This window comes from Ranitomeya imitator, chromosome 4 (genome assembly GCF_032444005.1).
Source record: "Ranitomeya imitator isolate aRanImi1 chromosome 4, aRanImi1.pri, whole genome shotgun sequence".
NCBI lineage: Eukaryota > Metazoa > Chordata > Amphibia > Anura > Dendrobatidae > Ranitomeya > Ranitomeya imitator.
The window spans coordinates 427,240,697-427,264,080 of NC_091285.1; the positions used below are offsets into that span (position 1 = coordinate 427,240,697).

Below are 23,384 nucleotides of genomic sequence, written 5' to 3' on the forward strand. Positions count from 1 at the left end.
CCTTGTGCAGGCATGTACTACGGAGGACAGAGAATGAACTTCAATCCAATATTGCAGCCAGCGGGTAAGGAAAGGGTGAATCCAGGTACGGACTGGGGCTGAAATTCAGCCCTGGCATTTGAAATCCCACAGGCCCATGCTGTCACTGTCCCCATGAACCCAATGGGATATATCACTAATATTACCCTGGATGGAGGAAAGGAAGATTTTCTACAAGACCAATATTTGTAATGATACCCGTGGCCTGCTGGGGTAAATGACAGAGTCAGCAACTTTGTGCTCCATCACAACTCTTAACAGTATGGGTGTCTTGAGAACAACGATTCTGTTAACAATGTAGCAGACAAGGCAGCCCATGACCAGACAGGCCCTTCTGGCATTTGCCAGAATTGCCAGATGGCCAGTCCGGCCCTGGGTGAATCAAACACTCGAAAACCCCGCCCCTATGGCTGAAAATTGTTCCCTCCAAATTCAGGTGACAGAGTCCCTTTAATGTATATTATGATAAAAAATAAACCTACAGTGGCATATTAAGAGATACAGAAAGAGTGAAAAGTAATTCAACCGGTGTCCCCAGAAGAGGTTGAGTCACATAATAACAATCTGTGGCTACCAGTTGCAGCAAGAACAGTCCAATAATGTACATATATGTGCTCATAAAAAACTGTACTTGATACTAAATGGTTTGATCCAGGGGCATAATGATCGTGGTCGTTGTGTGCAATCACAACCGGGCCTGTGTGGTGGGGGCCTGCCAATGCCAATTTCACCTGGATGTGCATCCCTGAACATACATTCAAGTGAAATGTATTGCAGCACAGAGATCCGCTGGGTCCCTGCACTTCAATACACGCCGCCGGCCAATCAGAGGCTGGCAGCAGACGTTGGCTTTCCAATGATGTCATAAGCTGCCCGAACCAGCACGGTGCCAAAGTCAGCTGCTGGCTCCTTTACCAGCTATAGAAAAGGATGCCGAGTGGTGTGGGAACTGGGAACAGTGAGTAGAATCGTTTGTTTCCTTTAAAATGTGTTGGAAAAGAACAGAAAGGGACCAGGAGGGGAAACATTATATCAGAATTGAAGACATTATACCAGCATGGGGGACATTTTACCAGGATGGGGACATTCTACCAGAATGAGGATATTATACCAGGATTGGGCGCAGTATACCAGAATGGGGACATTATAGCAGGATGGGGGACATTATACCAGAATGGAGACAGTATGTAAAGATGATGAACATTACACCAGGATGGCTACATTATACCAGAATTGGGGACATTATACCAGAATGGGGACAGTATGCCAGGATGAGAGACATTATACTAGAATGAGGACATTATACAAGGATGACGAACATTATACCAGGATGGGTACATTATGCCAGAATTGGGGACATTATACCAGAATGGAACATTATACCAAAATGGGGGTATTATATCAGGATGAGGGACATTAAACCAGCATGGTGACAGTATACGTGGATGGGAACATTATATCAGAATGGGGGACATTACACCGGAATTGGAACATTATACCAAGATGGTGGGCATTATTCCAGGTTGGGGACATTATACCAGGATGAGGGACATTACACCAGGAAGGGGCCCAGGATGGGGGAAAATACAGCATGGGGCCCAGGATGGGGAGATTATTAAAACAAGGAGCCAAGACGGGGGACATTATTACATGGGAGGTGAACATGTATGTCTTTATAGGATCCAGAATGCTATAAGGGTGAATGCATTTCACCAACATGTAGGTGGGGACCCAGGTCCAAATTTTGCACAAGGGCCCATCAGACTCTATTTGGTTTGTTCTCGCCTAATTTCCAGGAAAAGATCTGTGATTTACATTATATGGGGTCCTGAATAACATTAGTGGCAGTTTTTACACTTGAGTACTGCCCTTGTAAGGCTGGAAGAAAATGCATTGGGCACAACAAGAAGTTTTTTGCAATATATGGACTTCTATTAACCTTCTAGATCTATTCCTGGAAATTTGGGTGAGATCAAAACATTTATTATCATGCTGCATTTTTTTACAAGTACCTTTTTTGCTCATTGTTGGTCTGATCTTGCTGCTACTAAGTCTAACCCCGGTGTATAGATACCTGCATAAAGCCAAGATGAATTTCTTTCCATTTATATTGTGGAAATCATAAAATCTGTATAAAAGCCATTATGACTAGCAAATGTTAAACTCCATCTTGTATCTATAGGAGTTTTGTAGTTAAATTATTAAAAATGACCAGCCTGTAAACCCGGATTATGTTCAGTATATATTTACTTACCTTATCACATCTCTCCTTCTGTACACCATATTTCCCTCCAAAACCCTTAGCCGCATCGGTCTGCGAGGAATGCTGTCCTACGTCTGCTTTGTACTCGTGCCCCAGTGCACTCTGAAATATTGAAGATTAAGAGGTAAGTGTGAAGCAATTGGGCCCAGTCACCATTATAAAAGCTGGAGAAAATCTCACCATCCCTAATGAACAGATTGGACAAACTGATGCAGCTATGGTCCTGGAGACTAGCGCTTTAGACCACACCTTATACAATGTATTAGAAGATTTTATACATATATATGTATTATTTACGCCTTTTCACCTACTGTAAAATGTATAGAAACCCCTTTAAAGGTAGCACTCTGCGCTTTTAATATTACTTATTTAAAGGGAACCTGTCACCAGAAAAAAACATTATCCTGCAGATATAGGGTTAATCTGCAGGATAACAGCGTTACTAACCTGCTCAGTACCAGCAGGTAGGCGAACACTGCAGGGAGAAAATTAACTTTATTCTCCCTGGTAGTATTCAGTTTCAGTCACTGCTCTGAGTGGCTGTAACTGCACCCCTGGCCCTGACTGACAGTCGTTCCCAATGCAGAGCCAGTGTCAGTACGGACTGGGGGCGCAGTTATAGCTGCCGCTCTCTATATTGAACCCTTGATGGCACCGTACTCGTGACTGAAACCCTGCGGCATTTGGCTATGTGCAGGCACCGGGCAGGTTAGTAATGATATTAACCTGCAGATTAACCCTATACCTGCAGGTTAATAGCGTTTTTTTCACGGTGACAGGTTCTCTTTAACTACTAGCATGACAAATCCTGAATGTGTTACTGGTGCCTTTTTAGATAATTAGGGTCAATCTGTCAGAAAGTCTACTTGTTAGGCCGGCGTAAGACAATACGGTCCGTATTTTATGGCCGTAATACGGCCGTAATACGCAGAAATGTTCCCAAAATAGTGATCCGTATGTCATCCATAGGCAGGGTGTGGCAGCGTACTTTGCGCATGGCATCCTCCGTATGTAATCCGTATGGCATCCGTACTGCGATATTTTCTTGCAGCCTTGCAAAACCGACATCTAATGGATTTATGGGCTCAAATGTTCGTTAAAACATATATACAGTATATATAATATATATATATATATGTCATTGAGACACACACATATATATATATATATATATATACACACTGTATTTATATTTAATTCAGCGCGAGATATGTGAAAAGCTGGTAATTCAATTGCCGGCTTTTTCTTTCTTCTTCACAAACCCGACATGATATGATACATGGTTTACATACAGTAAACCATCTCATATCCCCATTTTTTTGCTTATTTCACACTACTGTTAGTAGTGTGTATGTGCAAAATTTGGGCGCTCTAGCTATTAAATTTAAGGGTTAAATGGCGGAAAAAATTGGCGTGGGCTCCCGCGCAATTTTCTCCGCCAGAGTAGTAAAGCCAGTGACTGAGGGCAGATATTAATAGCCTGGAGAGGGTCCATGGTTATTGCCCCCCCCCCTCCCCGGCTAAAAACATCTGCCCCCAGCTGTTATGACCTGGTGGTTAGGAGCACCCGACCTGATAGTTAAACTCATACAGGACGAGCTCTGGGATGTGGGAGCTCTGCTGACCGCAAGCCCTAATCCTATCACACACACTAAAAATAGCCGTGGAGCGCTCCTGACGCTCCCTAGGCGCCTCGTCACAGCCTCAGAGCTAGCTAGCACTAGAGATAGAAAATAAAGCCTACCTTGCCTCAGAGAAATTCCCCAAAGGAATAGGCAGCCCCCCACATATAATGACTGTGAGAAAAGATGAAAGTCACAAACGCAGAAATGAAACAGGTTTCAGCAAAGAGAGGCCAGACTTACTAAATAGACAGAGGATAGGAAAGAAATCTTTGCGGTCAGCACAAAAACCTACAAAAGACCACGCAGAGTGTGCAAAAAAGACCTCCGCACCCACTCACGGTGCGGGGAAAGGGCCACTCTGCATCCCAGAGCTTCCAGCTAGCAAGACAAAATCAGGATAACCAGCTGGACAAAGAAACAATGAGCAAAATAACAATAAGGAACTTAGCTTCTGCAGGAAAAGACAGGTCACCAGGCAGATCCAGGAGCGAACTGAACCAATGCTAAAACATTGACAGCTGGCATGGAGTAACGATCTGAGTGGAGTTAAATAGAGAAGCCAACCAAAGGATAAACCACATCACCTGTGTAAGGAACCTCAGAAGCAGCAGCTTCACTCATAGCCACCAGAGGGAGCCCATAAACAGAACTCGCCGAAGTACCATTCACGACCACAGGAGGGAGTTCGACAACAGAATTCACAACACCCAGCCACCCCAGAAAAGGCACATCTGGAAGATGCACCTATTCTGGCACTTGGCCACTCTCTTCCCATTCCCGTGTAGCCGTGGGATATGGGGTAATGAAGGGTTAATGTCACCTTGCTATTGTAAGGTGACATTAAGCCAGATTAATAATGGAGAGGCGTCAATTATGACACCTATCCATTATTAATCCAATAGCATGAAATGGTTAAAAAACACACACACACACATATTATTACAAAGTCTGAAATAAAGACACAGGTTGTTGTAATATTTTATTAGACTCTTAATCCACCTGAAGATCCTCGCTCTGTGACAAAGGAAAAATAAAAAAACAACAATATCCCATACCTTCCGATGAGCTGTAAATCCATCTGAAGGGGTTAAATAATTTTACACCCAGGAGCTCTGCTAATGCAGCTGTGCTCCTGGCTGTAAAACCCCAGCGAATGAATGTAAAGTAGGTCAATGACCTGTAGTTACCTTCATTCGCGGTGATGCGCCCTCATAGACTTTCATTGGTGTATTATTTGCGCAATACGGTGACAAACGCAGCATGCTGCGATTTTGTACGGCCGTAGAAAGCCGTATAATACGTATGCGTAATATACGGCTGATGATAGGACCTGACCCATTGAGAATCATTGGGCCGTGTGTAGTGCGTGTTTTACGGACGTATTTTATGCCCTCATACGTCCGTAAAACTCGCTAGTGTGACGCCGGCCTAACTCCATTAGTGTCTGTGATAGAAGCCCCCATTTATATACCTCCTGTGGGTAGGATGATATGCACATGAATGCCAGAACCAAGTATTCGATATTCATATGCCATTATTTTATGTGTCTACAGCAGTTATCCTGCATGTTAATGGTTTCCAGACATTACAGGGAATCTGTCACCAGTTTTTCACAAGATAAACAAAAGCTACCGCCTTTATCTGCTCTATTACTTCAGTCCATAGACCTGTATATAAGCCAGTAACTCCCTCTGCATTTTCCAAAAAATATCGTTTATAAGTCTCTCGCACGGTTTGCTCTGACGAGTGTGTCTGTCCTCCTGCCTTGATTAATGTACATGATGATGTCCTACGTCATCCACAGATCCCTGCAACTCTTGTACCTGCGCATTTCAAGAGCAGACCTGTGGAGGCGCATTTTGGTCTGGCCTACCAAGGGTAGAACGATGTCCTATAATATGCATGCGCAGGCGCTGACTTCATTTTCAGGTAATAGGTGCTAACGCATTACAGGACTTTGCTCTCCCTTGGTAGGTCAGAACAAAGCCTGGTGCCCCTTACGAAGTAAGTGTACAGAGGCACTAAGAGGAGCACTGTTTTTGTGGACAAATATGGCAGCAGCGGCTCAGTATCAGGGTCGCATGATGAGGCGTTTGTGCAGGTTGGGAATACATGGGAAGGTGCAGGAAATGTGAGAAGTTATATGCATCTTTGTTGTAATCTCTGCAGATGATTCATTTCTGGGAGAACTTGTCATGTCCATCCGGGCAAGATGGTAAAAGTGAACAACTCCATCAGAAAGACCTGTATGTCCCAGTAACTGCACTGTAAGCTCTTAATATATTCTGCAGGACTTATGGTATATCTACAACTATATGTTTACCACATGGTGGTAATATCATTGTTGGTCTTTGTATAGAGATTTATGTTCACGAACAGCATGGTCATTGGCAGAGGTTTCACTATACCCATGGTTAATGTGCACCAAAATAGTTCTAAACATAGTTACCTGGTTAGGGGCCCACTCAGATGTTTCACTTATCCCCTTTTCCCCTGTGCTGAACCCTGACTACATCTCTGCTTTAGGTCAGGTGCAGACATTATGTTCTCCATCTGAGAAAATTTGCCTCATTATCCTTATCAGAGTGTGATCAGAGTGTGATCAGAGTGTGATCAGAGTGTGATCAGAGTGTGATCAGATTTTCTCTGAGGTGGAGAGAAAAAATGGAAGTGTCTCCACCTTCTCCATTATGTCAGTCCTTGAAAATTCGATGTCATCTGAGTGCGGTCCGATGTTTTACACAGACCCGTAGACATCAAAGACTGAGTGTGAGCAGATTATGGGAGGCAAATTGTGCATGCCACGATTTTGTGGTCCGAGGACGTAATTGAACATGTACATTGCCTCATTGAATAACATTAGTCCGAGTGCGATCTGATATTTTGATGGATTGCAGTTGGGCCGAAACTACGGTCGTCTCCTTGAGACCTTAGATGTATAGAGCTTCACTTGTTTAATGATCTTAAAATGTATTGCTACCATAACTTTTGCTTTGTTTTCATTCTAGTGGATATCCACTTTCTTGTTTCCTGATGCGGATGTGTCAAGATCATTGTATGTACACCAATGTTTATTACTTTGTAAAAATGGAAAATCTTCACCAAAAATACAATAAAAAAGACACAGAACACAGTGGGGAAAAGAGCATCCAGTTGAGAGGAAGCAAGCAATATTAGACAGGTGAAACGGAAATTGAATGTGACAATCTTGGCAAAGGTGACTTCTTAAGCCCCCATACACAATGGACAATTTATTGATTGGAAAAATATTCATCCATCATGTTCTATTTAGAACTGCCGATCGTATTGTCTCTCAGAAATAAGTCACTATCAGACATGTCTGGCAATAATGAGAACACAGGAGCGGTCAGCCGAGAGCGCTCCTGCGTATGAGAGAGCCATCTGAGACTGCTGCCGGCCAAATCATCTGTTGTGTTTGGTGGGCTTTACTATGAGATTTGATCAATGAGGTAAACTATAGAGTAGAGATTTTTCATAGGATAAATGTATGCACAATAATAATGGACACAGTAATTCTGAATTGCACAAAGAGTGGAGTATGTTATGTAAATGACAGTACCTTGTCCATCCTATCTTTCTCTGTTCCAAATTGTCCGCCATATCCATAAGAGGCTTTGGGACCTTGCTGAAATTCTTTCTTTTTCAATTGCTCATGTTCTTTAGACACATTGCTTCTTAGTTCCTTTATGCTGTTTTTGGAAAAACAAGAGTGAAGGTTATTTTCTACGATTCAGAACCTGATGGTGTATGAGCTTGTGTGAGTCCTTTACAAACACATCAGGCTATTGTTGTGTATGACACATTATAAATAAATCTGTGCATGTAGTTCTGATTGAAAAGGCAGTTTTGGGGTGGTAGATTTTTTTGTTGGATTAAAGCGTTCTTATTCACAATGCTCCACAGGCGATAAAACATAAAATGAGCTCTCTACCACAGGAAAGGATGTTGCTAGTGCCTTTTTACTACACAGCCAGCTCAAAACTTGATTGTGCTGCAACATTTATGGAGTAATCATGTACAGTGTCAGGCCCCCTTTACAAGTCAGTGTGTCCAGAACATGAGGTGACAGTTTTCTCACGTACTGGAGATACTTACACACGTAGACCCATTCAAGTGAATGGGTCTGTGCACATGTCAGTGTTTCCATGGACACATGGTCTGTGGGCAAAATATGCTGACATGTCCGTTTTTTAACAGCAGCAACGGCTGCAAAATGTCCCGCACACGTGCACACTGATGACACACAGATGACATTCATGTGTCATCAGTGTGACACGCATCGGCGCCTGGGAAGCAGTGTTACAGTAAGCGCTGTTCCCCAGCGCCAGGTGCTGAACACAGCTCTCATCATTCTCCCTTGCTCTGCCGGCGATCAACGCCAGCAGGTGAGAGTGATGAGAATTATATTCAAGTGATAACAGCGAGAACAGGTGATGGCTGATGGTATTATTACTCCCATTAGCCTACACCTGCTGCCGCTAACAAGGTAGAGTAGGCGGCGGCTGATGGGAGTATTCACCAGCCACCGTCTGCGCTATAGATAAATATATAAAAACATATGGGTTCATTCTTACGATGATCTCCGGTGAACTTACTGAGCTGAACTGTGGTGAATTCAGTGACTTCTTTTCATGGGGAACAGCTCTAACAGTATCGCTGCTTCCCAGGTGCTGGTACGTGTGGTACTGATGCGCCACACAGGCGGCACACAGTTGCCACATGTATGCCACAAGTATGATACACACGTACACACAGACACTGATATCTCCGGTACCGTTTTTTTCAGTACCTGAAATATCAGGACATGTTGAACAGGCCTTAGGGCTCGCTCACACGAACGTACAACTCGGATGAGTTGAATTCGATGAAAAAAACAGATTGCACTCGGACTAATGTTATTCAGTGAGGCAGTGCAGATCTGCATTTTTTTCTCAGAAGTATTTGGCATGTATTCACATCATGCCGCGATTTAACTCTGAAATTGGATGCGTGCAAAAAAAAAATTAATTAGATGCAATACGGGCCATCAGAGTGGCATCCGATTTTTAAGGATACATTGCAATTCTGTAACATAGGAAACTGTAAATGGTTCTGTAAATGATTAGTAACTGCTGAGCAAAAAATAGGTCCTATTCTGTCTCAGGTATTAAAAGCTTATAAAAAGAAGAGAATGTCCAGCTTCACCAAATCCATAAAAAAGAGTTTTCTTTATTCACAAACTTTGAACATAGAGGATACAGACTTCAGCATGAACCATATGGGTAAGAATCTCAATGCGTTTCTGGAGACTAAGCTCCCTTAATCATGCAAGTCCACAATTGTGCAAGTCCACAATTCTCTTCCTGATATCTTGGCTGATTTCTTTAGACTTTCCCATGATGCTACACAAAGATGCAGTGTGTTTTAGGTGTGCATTAAAATACATCCATAGGTGTGTCTCTAATTAGCTCAGATGCTGCAAAAAAAACAGAAGCTTCCAAATACATGATATCATCATATGGGCAGTCCGTAATTGTTTAAAGGCATAGTAATCTTATTGCACGTAAACTTTTGACTTTGCAGTAAGTAATAAAAAATGCCTTAAAACATTATCTCTCATTATTCTGGCATTTGGCAAATATTAATAATTATGGTAATCCTAATTTACCTAAAGCAGGAAAGGTTTATTCTGATTTCATGTCAGATTTAGAGAAAAACCTGAACATGTGTCTTTTTATATAGTGTAAATTTCTAGTTTCAACTGTATAAGATTAACTTCCTACTATGAATAGATATAATGACTTACTCTATGTGCTGCGGCCGGCCAGATCCTTGTATGGTTTTTGCCCCCCATCGCTGCTCTTCTTCAGTTATATCATTCTGAGGAGGAAGCATTTTATGGACAATCAGAAATATTTTCAACTTCCCACAGGAAAATAGAGGTTTACCTCCCTATCACTAATGACAAAGCGTTTAAAACCTATCATACAATATCATATTTATAGGTATACAGTATATGTGTTACTCTCCAGTTATTTTCCAATGGCCAGCTCCCTCTGTGCTAGTCCACACTGGGTTACTCCTCTAATCTGGCTAACATCCCTAATATCATCACCTAAGGCCCTTTAAGGCTGGCTCAGGCAGCTGCCCACTGCCTGAAGTGTTCTGGAAGTATAACAACTTGCTAACATGTTTTTGCAGGATTTTTCTCACTTCTATTAGATTCAGATGTCTATTTACCTTCCCAGCAACTCCTGTCGGCTTTAAATCTACTAACTTTTACTAAAAGCACAAACCAGTGAATCATGTTGCTTTTTCTATCCTAGATCTGCTGTACAAATGATCAAATTTTATAGTTTTGAGGGAACACTACTGAGAACTAAATCTGATGTTTATCAATATATGAAATCCAAAACTGGTTCAATAGATATGTACTCAGAAATATGATAGAATACCGTTAATAGAAAATTCCCCCATAGCCTAGTTATCATAGACATATTGTACACTGGATGAATGTTGAATTATTTATATAGCTCTATAATATGGGCAAGCAGGGATTTGTATGGTCTGCCGATGTTGAGCGGGGGTGCCAAATCAAATTTTTGGGTTTCCGACCTCCGCAGTTAGGCAGGGAGACAGATTTAAGGGACCCATTAGGGTCAGTGTAGGTTTATTGTATCCACACCATACAAAAAAAAATTCTGCTCTAAGTCCCTGCTGTATAAACAATCAAGACATCCCCCTATTTCTTTTAGAGGGTTTTGGGGAGATGTTATGTTGTTTTTTCTATATGTTTATTTTTAGTATATTCATTAAAAAGTTATATTTTAGAGGGTTTTTGTCTATTTTTTTGGGTGTATCTATGTTTTTGGTTTTCCACTATTCCTGTTCTGCCCACACTTGCAACACTTCTATTCCTGTGAGTGAATGCATCTCTGTCACAAAATACTTGCTTACCTATACACCTACTGTTCCTGTACATAACCACACTTCTGCCAGCTGTAAAGATACCTGATTACATGTACTGTTCCTGTGTAGAACCTCATTTCTGTTGCAAAATATGTTATGCTATGCATCTCTCCTACTGTTTTGCAATCAGCTCAACTGGCTCTACAACATCTTGTGCTTCCAGCTTTTTTTGCCCCACTGCTTTATCCCATACCTTTCTGCTCTTGTTCTCCCTGATCCAAAAGCTGTCCAGAAAATCCATTCCCACTCATCACCATGACCTATGGCTTTTTAGAATCTACCTCACTAGGTAAGCTCATAAAAATATGTTGGTGTAGGTGTCCACTCTGTCGGGTAGCTGCTTGGAACACGAAGCCACAGAGTCTTCATATCACACATGGAATAGTGTTTATTTCTACTGTTTCTACAATACCAAAACAAAACCATAAAAGATAAAATCCCTAGCCTTGTCCAGGCACTAACTAAAAAATAAAGACCCTGGCTACTCATACACGGCTCAGCTAGCCCCAGTTTGGTTACACAAAACAGCTATCGTCTGTAGAAACCAGTGATACTTGCAGTTTGGTGCACACGGCCTGTGCAGTTTTTTATCAGAGATATTCTGGCTTGTCTCTGTAGCTCCATCACAACCCACACTGCTCCGCTCCCCCAGCTGACTGACTAGTGAACACATGGCCTGGATCTAACCATAGCTATCCAGTCAAAAGCTTTGAAAAATTGCATAATTTTGGTGCATCTTGAAGCTGCAGTAAATGATGTGATTTCTGGCATACTAACACCAATTTTGCCCATCTCAGACAAAATGAGTGGAGTTGGGCTGGGTCAGAGTATGGCTACGGCTGCTTATCAAAATCATGGTGAGCGGCGACATTTGCTATAGCAAAAAGCTCACTCCAGCAGGGACTTAGTAGGATTTATAGCGAGGCGCACACAAAAGTGTACACCACTCATCCGACTCCATATTCATGAAGAGGCGTACATCTCTTTACGAATTAGAAGCGTCTGACTCCAGCACAACCTCTCATCAAGACCGGTGTGAGCAAAGCTGGTTTCGATGAATTGAGCCCAATATTTTTATAACTTTTTCCAAACTGCCACAAAGGAGGAAGTAATTCAAGAGCTAAGCGATGCAAGTCTGCCAGGTCAGAAGCAGAGTTACTATTGCTGTAAACGATAAATTTTGTTCATACATTGAAATCTAAGCCTAAGTTTTTACTTATATCTAGTTGCTGACAGAAATGCAGACCCCTAAGAAATTGTATTCTTTAATTAATATTTATTAGATCCAGTAGATTAGACAGCCATGTCAGGGAGTAGTTTCATATTGTGTAATTTTTCAAGTAACAGCACATGATTTTTAATATTTGAATGTACTTTTTTTTTCAATGTTGTATTGAAACAACATCCAGTGTATACAGTACAGACCAAAACTTTGGACACACCTTCTCATTTAAAGATTTTTCTATATTTTCATGACTATGAAAATTGTAAATTCACACTGAAGGCATCAAAACTATGAATTAACACATGTGAAATTATATACTTAACAACAAAGTGTGAAACAACTGAAAATATGTCTAATATTCTAGGTTCTTCAAAGTAGCCACCTTTTGCTTTGATGACTGCTTTGCACACTCTTGGCATTTTCTTGATGAGCTTCAAGAGGTAGTCACCGGGAATGGTTTTCACTTCACAGGTGTGCTCTGTCAGGTTTAATAAGTGGGATTTCTTGCCTTATAAATAGGGTTGGGACCATCAGTTGTGTTGTGCAGAAGTCTGGTGGATACACAGCTAATAGTCCTACTGAATAGACTGTTAGAATTTGTATTATGGCAAGAAAAAAGCAGCTAAGTAAAGAAAAACGAGTGGCTATCATTACTTTAAGAAATGAAGGTCAGTCCGAAATTTGGGAAAACTTTGAAAGTGTCCTCCAGTGCAGTGGCAAAAACCATCAAGCGCTACAAAGAAACTGGCTCACATAAGGACCGCCCCAGGAAAGGAAGACCAAGAGTCACCTCTGCTTCTGAGGATAAGTTTATCCGAGTCACCAGTCTCAGAAATCGCAGGTTAACACCAGCTCAGATTAGAGACCAGGTCAATGCCACACAGAGTTCCAGCAGCAGACACATCTCTACAACAACTGTTAAGAGGAGACTTTGAGCAGCAGGCCTTCATGGTAAAATAGCTGCTAGGAAACCACTGCTAAGGACAGGCAACAAGCAAAAGAGACTTTTTTGGGCTAAAGAACACAAGGAATGGACATTAGACCAGTGGAAATCTGTGCTTTGGTCTGATGAGTCCAAATGTCAGATCTTTGGTTCCAACCACCGTGTCTTTGTGTGACGCAGAAAAGGTGAAAGGATGGACTCTACATTCCTGGTTCCCACTGTGAAGTATGGAGGAGGAGGCGTGATGGTGTGGGGGTGCTTTACTGTTGATACTGTTGGGGATTTATTCAAAATTGAAAACATACTGGACCAGCATGGATACCACAGCATCTTGCAGCGGCATGCTATTCCATCCGGTTTGCGTTTAGTTGGACCATCATTTATTTTTCAACAGGACAATTACCCCAAACACACCTCCAGGTTGTGTAAGGGCTATTTGACCATGAGGGAGAGTGATGGGGTGCTACGCCAGATGACCTGGCCTCCACAGTCACCAGACCTGAACCCAATCGAGATGGTTTGAGGTGAGCTTGACCGCAGTGTGAAGGCAAAAGGGCCAACAAGTGCTTAGCATCTCTGGGAACTCCTTCAGGATTGTTGGAAAACCATTTCCGGTGACTACCTCTTGAAGCTCATCAAGAGAATGCCAAGAGTGTGTAAAGCAGTCATCAAAGCAAAAGCTGGCTACTTTGAAGAACCTAGAATATTAGACATATTTTCAGTTGTTTCACACTTTGTTGTTAAGTATATAATTCCACATGTGTTAATTCATAGTTTTGATGCCTTCAGTGTGAACTTACAATTTTCATAGTCATGAAAATAAAGGAAAATCTTTAAATGAGAAGGTGAGTCCAAACTTTTGGTCTGTACTGTAGTTCAGCGCATGACCCCAAAGATACAGTTAGTGCATATCCTATATTTACACATAAGCCCTTATGGACACGACTAATGACAAAACATATTTTTTTTCTAACTACATAGGACACTGTAGTCTGCTGTTCCTTTATATACAGTAAGTAATGGTGAATAGTAAACTTATTAAAAATAAGGCCTATGTATGACGTATGCTATTGTATAACTTTCAATATAATATGCCAGCCTTTTACATTTGCTACACTAAATATTTACTTCTAATATTTGCTTTTCTTATTACAGATCGTTAGTCATTAGTTGCCTCACAATATAGTGAAACTAAGTCACCAGGGTGGCCTTGTAGCACTGGGGTGCTAAGCCAAAATTCCACAAAGGACAACATCTGCAAGGTTTGTATGTTCGCCTCGTGTTTGCGTGAGTTTCCTCTGGGTACCCCTGGTTTCCTTCTGTATTTCCCCTGACCGACTCGACCACGGACTGTTCCACCATCTCTGTGTTTGAATGTTGCATCCTGACGACTACACCAAATGTAGCATAAGTGACTGGATGCAACACACATCTCACTGGAAGTCATCTGGACCTTGTCAAGCAATGACTGGCACCTTAGTGGTGTAGACTTTCCGCTGAGGCTTGTCTTGCTGGCCTCAGCACCATCCCTGGTCCGCATCTGCTTGGCTCTCCTACTTGGTGCCAAATCTCCCAGTGGTTTGGCACGCAGGGTTTTTATATCCAGGAACTCTGTCATGCGAGTCACCTGACAAGGACCAGCAGAGGGACTTGCTCCTTCTTCAATTCTTCTGGTACAAATTGGTTCCACGTGGTTTCGCCCAGCCAGCAGATGTCACATCACACAAGTACTCTTCAGGGTTATCACTGCTTACTCTAAAGGCCCCTTCACATTAAGCGACGCTGCAGCGATACCGACAATGATCCGGATCGCTGCAGCGTCGCTGTTTGGTCGCTGGAGAGCTGTCACACAGACAGCTCTCCAGCGACCAACGATCCCGAAGTCCCCGGGTAACCAGGGTAAACATCGGGTTACTAAGCGCAGGGCCGCGCTTAGTAACCCGATGTTTACCCTGGTTACCAGCGTAAAAGTAAAAAAAAACATACACTACATACTTACCTACCGCTGTCTGTCCCCGGCGCTCAGCTTCTCTGCACTCCTCCTGTACTGGCTGTGAGCACAGCGGCCGGAAAGCAGAGCGGTGACGTCACCGCTCTGCTTTCCGGCTGACCGACGCTCACAGCCAGTACAGGAGGAGTGCAGAGCACAGCGCCGGGGACAGACAGCGGTAGGTAAGTATTTAGTGTTTGTTTTTTTTTACTTTTTCGCTGGTAACCAGGGTAAACATCGGGTTACTAAGCACGGCCCTGCGCTTAGTTACCCGATGTTTACCCTGGTTACCAGTGAAGACATCGCTGGATCGGTGTCACACACGCCGATCCAGCGATGTCCACGGGAGATCCAGCGACGAAATAAAGTTCTGGACTTTGTTCAGCGACCAACGATCTCCCAGCAGGGGCCTGATCGTTGGTCGCTGTCACACATAACGATTTCCTTAACGATATCGTTGCTACGTCACAAAAAGCAACGATATCGTTAACGATATCGTTATGTGTGAAGGTACCTTTACACTCCCGCACTCCAAAGACATAGTGATAAGGAATTTAGATTGTGAACCCCAATGGGGACAGTGATGATGTCTGTAAAATGCAGTGGAATTAATGGCACTATATAAGTGAGTAAAATAAATAAACAAATTTTGTAGACTCACCACAAAATCTGGATCAGTTTCCCAGTCATCACCTCCCGCAGCATCTGTCACAGCTACGTTGTGCCCCACAGCTGCTTTCCACATCTATATTATAGAAACAGAGTCCAGAGGTGAATGAGAACTCCGCAAAATATATTTCCCATTGATAAACATATAATTGACATTTGTCATGGCATAGAGATGATTGGTATGAAGATATTTCTTCTAGATAAATATTCCAGTGATTCTCTTGTAAACTACATGTAAGATTTGCCATAGACAAATCCAAGACATGTGAACATGCTGCTACAGTTTTACTGTGAGACAGTGACTTCAGTAACAAATAAAAAATAGTGAAGATTTGTAGAATCTTCTGGCCACTACCAGATGATGGAGCAACTCATTAACTGAGTACTTCCATCCTTCTGCTGCCGCCGCAGACACCGATGGCGGTTGATTGGGTGTCGGACCCCAGCCGATCAGACATTGGTGACCTATCCTAGGAATAGGTCATAATATAAAAGTAGTGGACAACCTCTTTAAGATTTACTGCAGTTATACAATGTTCGTTTGTTTACTATAGCCCTTACTCTCATTCTAAGGGTATGTGCACACGTCAGGTTTTTTTCCTGACAAAATCCGGAGAATTCTGGCAGAAAATCGCGTTTTTTTCCGCGCGGATTTTTCGCGTTTTTTGCGCGGATTATTTGCGGATTTTTTGCGGAATTTTTTTTTTTCCTAAAAGTCATTTTGGCTTAGAAATCCGCAAAAAATCCGCAAAAAGAATGAGCATGTCCATTTTTTTTGCGGAATGCGTTTTTTTTGCGGAAAAAAACGCATCCATCTGAACAAAAAATCCGGAATGCATTCTAAATGATAGGATGCATATTTTTAGCGTTTTTGATGCGGAATTATAGCGTTTTTATAGCGAAATTCCGCAAAAAAAAACGCTAATAATCCGGACGTGTGCACATACCCTAAAAATGACAGATGCATCACCCCTCACAATATTTTGGCGAGTAGTGTGCCCAAACTTTGCTCTCCGACCCTGTGTACACAATATAAATGCTGTGTCAATCACACAATTACGCAACTTCGACAAATAAGCAATGCAGCAATGCAGGCGGTAAGAGGAAGCTCTGAGCAAATATCCTTATATAGCATAGCATTCATTATCATCGTAGGAACTGATTCATTCTAGCACCAAAAAGTGCCCTTTGTTATATTTTTTTAACAGCATTTATTTGGTCTAAGCAAACAGCTTTGTAATATTATACGATGGGCTATATTCTACATAAATGCAAACCAAAGACAAAAACCGCAGTCATAAAGCCCAATATAGGTATCAAGTATAATCTTTATTGACAACAAAGCAGGCAAGCAGCCAAATGGGGCTAAAAAAAAAAAAGTTTAAAATGTTGCAGCATCCAACATACGCTAATGACGGACATGGTACAGGTATCAAATGTCTATATACATATAGCTACTGCACATGTATCGTTCCTTATATGGGACACCAAGCTGGCAATAAGTAGTAATACGTTCTAATACCTTAAAGGCCAAGAAAGCAAAAATTATGCAGGGGTATGTAAACTTTTGAGCACAACTGTATTTGTTGTGGTGTTTTGTCAGCAAAGAATCAAAACAAAACGCAAATCCTGGTGTTCAGATTTTTTTCTATTTACCAGTTAGTTTAATTAATATTATATTTTGATATATCAGACCTTTATGGACGTGACGATGCCACATATACTATATCTGCATATAGCAAAAATCACCGACTCTTATGATCACCGGCCACAGACTGGCTTTTATAGGAGTACCATCATGACATGAACGGGGGTCTCCAGTAGATCTCCAGCCATCACAGCAACTCATCAGCACTCCTCAAATGCACCAGTAAGCAGATAGAACAGCACACCCAACGAGGCTGCGCGCTGTACATGCAGCTGTCGGAGATTGACAGCGGCAATAAACAGGTTAAACATCAGGGGGTAGAACCCAGTTCCACTCTAAACTCTGCTAAAGGCAGATGATAACTTAATATCACGGTCATCATCAACAGTCAAAGAAGCAGGCTCAGCTCCTGAGCCCACATCAAAGGCAGGAGCCAACATATGACATACCAGTACATCACGTCATATATTGGTAAGGAGTTAACTGACCAATGATAGGTAAAAATTTACCAGTCATTAAGAGACTGTTTACACAGGCAGAATGCCTTTCAGATGTGCAATGAATGATCTGTAATAGATAATTTGTCTACGTAGGCAGTTGCCATTGTTCTCGGCAGTGCAGATCCTGTTTACGCATGACAATGTGCTGCCGAGGACGATGATCTTTTGGGCAAGCTAAAAGATTATTTCACCCCACGAATTAGCATTTTGTTCGTATGTCAGTAGAGTCGCAGCCTGTCTACACTGCACAATTATTGTAATACTAATGTGTCCAAAAAACATAGAAATTAGTCGTTAGACACTTCAAACAACATGTTTCAAAGAGATGTCTGTTGTGGTATAATTACCACCAGACCAGAAGAGATTCCAACAGAAATAAAGTTAAAAGATCAATATTTTATTAATAATCAGTTAAAAAATAAATAATTAAAATAAACAGGGTTAAAAACCTCCATGAAGGGAAAGAGAAAAACAGCACGATATCCCAGCACGATGGTACAAGAGAATAATAAAATATATATTATGAAGATGGAATAGCTAATAAAAAAATTACAGAAATTTAATTGCAATATATGATATTATGAAGGATCAAAATTAGTTCCTAAGAAATCTATATACACTGCTCAAAAAATAAAGGGAACACAGCCTAGATATCACTGAATTAAATATTCCAGTGGAACTGTTAAAATCTATGGGCCCTGCACAGATTTAACTGAGAATCTGCCTCCAGAGCTTATTTTAAATGAAAGGTAGAGTTACCAGTGTGAGACATGTAGATCAGTAGAACAGACTGTCAGTCGATACATATCTCACACTGGTAACTACCCCTTAATTTAAAATAATTTAAAATAAGCTGTGGAGACAGATTTTCATGGAGATCAGTGTCCCGCCCATAGATCTAAACATCTAAGTTACATATTTAAAAAATGTGGGTTTCTCTGAAATAAGACATCAGATCACAGATATCAAGGTATCATTTTATTCAACTTTCTGTGACCTACCTGCCCATATAGGCGGCTTAGGGCGGTGCTCCTACTGACAGATGCCCTTTAAGACTTCATTGATTTATTCTTTTTAGTGTTTTATGATACTGACTAGTATACAGTCCTATATCCTCCCAGTACTTGTGCATACTGGATGCCATTATCTCTTTTCTTACAGGCTAATATTTAGCAATGGAGTGTGTTTACATTGCTTCAAATGACAAGGAGCGCAGGTTCTATCTTATTAAGAGTGCAGCATCCTAATGTTTATAAGATGCTCTAGCACACCTGATTAGGTATTTTATCTGCCCAAGTGCCCCGGCCCACCCAACATACACTTCTGCCGTGTAACGCTGCACTTGCCATGACATTGACATGCAGTAGATAGTAACATGGATACAGGCCAATATTTACTCACCTTTGCTCGCCTGCTCTTTGTCGTGTTTCTTTATATAAAGGGCTTCTTTTCAATATGCAGTATTAAAGTTTCTTTCTTTATATGTAGGTGGTTAACTGTTCCGTCTTTATAGATTTCCTGCTGTCACAGTTCCTCTCTTACGTGAAGCTGCTGTAAAAATTCACTTCCTCCTCTGTGGTTTCTTTTTGCAGTGTTAAAACATCATGGAATGCTTCCCCCATATATTTTTTAACAAAACATCCAATTAAAAGAACTCTTTTACAAGACAGCCCACTGAAATATACAGTATGTAGCTAGTAGAAAGGCATTCATTTATAGAAATAAACCTTAAGCTGATAGGAGGGATCTAAAATTATCGACCCCCCACAGATTCTCTATTCTCTGAAAGGTGATTTAAAAAATGTAACGATTTATTCGCACTCAGAAGATTTGCCACAGAAATACATGAAAATCTACAGTATTTCATACCTTAGAATGGGCTGTTTGCAGCGTGCACATTCAAATGATTGGAACAACTATAAGAGGGTTGAAAAAAAAAGTCTAGTTACTCGCTTAAAAAAATAAGGAGTGATGCCACATGAACCCAACTGTTACAGCTCAAACTGTCCAGAACTGCTATAGCCTTTGTTGGCTGCTAGGGGCTAGACCTTGTTACGGTGGCTAAGTGGCTAGATCACCTGGTCAAAGTGTTTTCTTTAAGCATTATCATGTATGTTCAAAGGTTAATTCTTGCCAGCTCACTGCTTTCATAATGAATCCTCCCCCTCGTCCGATGTGCACTCATGGAATTTGGATAGTAAGAGATATAGTCCAGCATTCTAATTCTAGAATATAAAAAATTGCAATTATTTCAGAAACATGAAAAATATAAAGCGGCATTAAAACCAACGCATTTTGGCTATAGACTTTGAAAGCCTTGCCTCTTAATGGTTGAGATTGCGGTTTTAAATTTTGCATGTTCTTTAAATAAACGTAAATTTCTATAGTCAAGGTCAAAACGCATTGATGTTTCACGCTGGAGATTGTGGTTTTATATTTTCCATGTTCTTGAAATAAACAGTTTTTGTAGTCTGTAATCAAAGCGCTGGACTTCATCTCTTCCTTTTACCATATATATGTTCTGCATTGCTGGCAATATATTGGTGCAAGATAATATTATGTTCCCTTAGGTATGTTCATTAATGACATACTAATGCTTCTTTAACGCTTCTGTGTTCTATTGTATTGTCTATGAGATATATGTAGCGCTATTGCCGACGCCCCTGCACAGTGTCCCCTTCTCCTTCTGTGCAGGGACGCTGGCTTTCTCGGTCCTCGGTGTGGCCCCCGGCGTGCTCCTGTCTCCTGCTTCCTGCTGCTGTGCACACCACACTGTGTCCCGGCGGCAAGCCTAGTGCTTGCGCATCCCTGTTTTAAAAGGGGAAGTGCGAGAACATGGTAAAATGCTCCCAGCTAACAGCTGGGAAGCATTTAGTTAATGTGTGCACATGCAAGTTGTCTCCAAGCCAATAGCTGAAAGGCACCTTGTATAAAAGGTACCCTCCCCAATTAGGGGGTGCCTGAGCAAAAACTATAGTTTAGTGTTAGGTGTGTGCAACTGTATGTTGCCAGGTCCCCCATCCTTAGTCTGTTAAACTTGTTCCCATATCCTGTGTCCCGTTAGTCCAGTATAGTTAGTCCTTCTTCCAGTGACCGCTTCTGCAGTGTCCATACCCTGAAACTGCATCGGCGGTATTTGAACTTCTTTCTGGAGACTGCAGTTTCCTATCCCTGTGGCTGTCCCGTCTGCTATCCTGAGACTGCACAGTGTGAATCTGTAGATGTGGCCGTCCTATCTGCTATCTGGAGACTGCACAGTCTGAACCTGTCCGAAGTGGCCGTCCTATCTGCTATCTGGAGACTGCACAGTCTGAACCTGTCCGAAGTGGCCGTCCTATCAGCACAGTCTGAACCCGTCCTAGGTGGCAGTCCTGTCTGCACAGTTTGAACCTTGAGGAGGGGTGGGCTGAAAAGCCCAAAAACACGACCAACAAAGTTCAAAGGGTACCAAAGTATCAAAAAAACTTTATTAGTAAAAACAGCAGCAACCAGGTAGGGTCATGGTGCAGCATGGCATACAGAGAAACTGCACAATCATGTAAAAAATGCCAGAGGCGCACGGAGCCGGGGAGTCAAAGCTACAAATATAGAAAATTACCGTCTCGAACCATGCATACCCCTACAAGAGGGGAAATAATGAGATATATGCATATCAAAAGTGATCAAGCATGGGTACACTTGCAAAAATCAAAAAGAATGAATAGACGAGGGTCACATGAATGATGAAACTATGCATTGGTGGAAAATATAGCAGCTACAAACAACATGGTCCTCATATAAGATCGCAAAATAGACAAGTGCTTATTACCGTGTAGATGTATGGCTCCCAGGGTACCAAAAGTAAACAGAACAAGTATAACGTCACAGAAAACTAAAGAGGTGAAAGGAAGAGGAATTGGGAATGAAATTAACCCCAAGGGTGGTTTGAAAGTTAATGACCTGGCCAATTTTTACAATTCTGACCACTGTCCCTTTATGAGGTTATAACTCTTGAATGCTTCAACAGATCCCGGTGATTATGGCAATGTTTTCTCGTGACATATTGTACTTCATGATAATGGTAAAATTTCTTTGATATGACTTGCATTTATTTGTAAAAAAAAAAACAGAAATTTGGTAAAAATTTTGAACATTTCGCAATTTTCCAACTTTGAATTTTCATGCTCTTAAATTACACAGATATGTCACACAAAAAAATCAATTAGTAGCATTTTCCACATGTCTACTTTATATCAGCACAATTTTGGATCCAATTTTTTTTGTTAGGGAGTTATAAGGTTTAAAAGTTGACTAGCGATTTCTCGTTTTTGCAACACCATTTTTTTTTGGACACCATGTTGCGTTTGGAGAGCCCCTGATTTGCCTAAACAGTGGAAACCCCCCACAAGTGACACCATTTTGGAAAGTAGACCCCCTAAGGAACTTATCTAGATGTGTGGTGAGCACTTTGAACCCGCAAGTGCTTCACAGAAGTATATAATGTAGAGCTGTAAAAATAAAAAATCATATGTTTTTTCACAAAAATGACCTTTTTGCCCCCAATTTTTTATTTTCCAAAGGGTAATAGGAGAAATTGGGCCCCAAAATTGTTGTGCAATTTGTCCTGAGTATGTTGACACCTCATATGTGGGAGTAAACCACTGTTTGGGCACATGGAAGAGCTCGGAAGGGAAGAAGCACCGTCTGACTTTTTCAATGCAGAATTGGCTGGAATTGAGATCAGACGCCATGTCGCGTTTGGAGAGCCCCTGATGTGCTTAAACAGTGGAAACCCCCACAATTGACCGTATTTTGGAAACTAGACCACCAAAGGAACTTATCTAGATGTGTGGTGAGCACTTTGAACCCCCAATTGTTTCACAGAAGTATATAATGTAGAGTCGTGAAAATTATCTTTCAGCCCGCAATTTTTTATCTTCCCAAGGGTATCCAGAGAAATTGGACCCCAAAAGTTGTTTTGGAATTTGTCTTGAGTATGCTGATGTCCCATATGTGGGGGAGGGGGGGTGGAACCACCATTTCGGTGCATGGCAGAGCTTCGAAGGGAAGGAGCACCATTTTGGAATGCAGACTTTGATGGAATGGTCTGCGGGCGTCACGTTGCATTTGCAGAGCCCCTGATGTGCCTAAACAGTAGAAACTCCCCACAAGTGACCCCATATTAGAAACGAGACCCTCAAGGAACTTATCTAGTTTTGCTGTGAGAACTTAGAACCCCCAAATGTTTCACTAAAGTTAGAGCCGTGAAAATAAAAAAATCATTTATTTTCCACAAAAATGATTTTTTTTAGCCCCAATTTTGTATTTTACAAGGATAACAGGAGAAATTGGACCCCAAAAGTTTGTGTACAATTTGTCCTGAGTATGCTGATACCCCATATGTGGGGGTAAACCACTGTTTAGATGCATGGCAGAGCTTGGAAGGGAAGGAGCACTGTTTGACTTTTCAATGCAAAATTGGCTGGAATTGAGATCGGAAGCCATGTCGCATTTGAAGAGCCCCTGATTTGCCT

General features: G+C 41.6%; 1 protein-coding gene across 2 annotated transcripts in view; it reads right to left on the reverse strand.

Annotated features, from left to right (window-relative positions):
* Positions 1-19,942, reverse strand: part of LOC138676320 (hematopoietic lineage cell-specific protein-like) — a 60,669-nt gene extending 40,727 nt beyond the window's left edge. Inside the window, exons 1-5 of one of the 2 annotated variants that reach the window (XM_069765503.1) lie at positions 19,741-19,942; positions 15,716-15,799; positions 9,734-9,807; positions 7,508-7,637; positions 2,294-2,404 (exon numbers count right to left, since the gene is read on the reverse strand). In XM_069765503.1, the coding sequence (XP_069621604.1) occupies positions 2,294-2,404; positions 7,508-7,637; positions 9,734-9,807; positions 15,716-15,799; positions 19,741-19,770 (429 nt within the window). In that variant the 5' untranslated portion in view covers positions 19,771-19,942. Of the gene's footprint in view, positions 1-2,293; positions 2,405-7,507; positions 7,638-9,733; positions 9,808-15,715; positions 15,800-19,272 lie in introns of both variants that reach the window. The other variant, XM_069765504.1, reaches the window with a different exon arrangement.
* Positions 19,943-23,384: the final 3,442 nt, after the last annotated feature.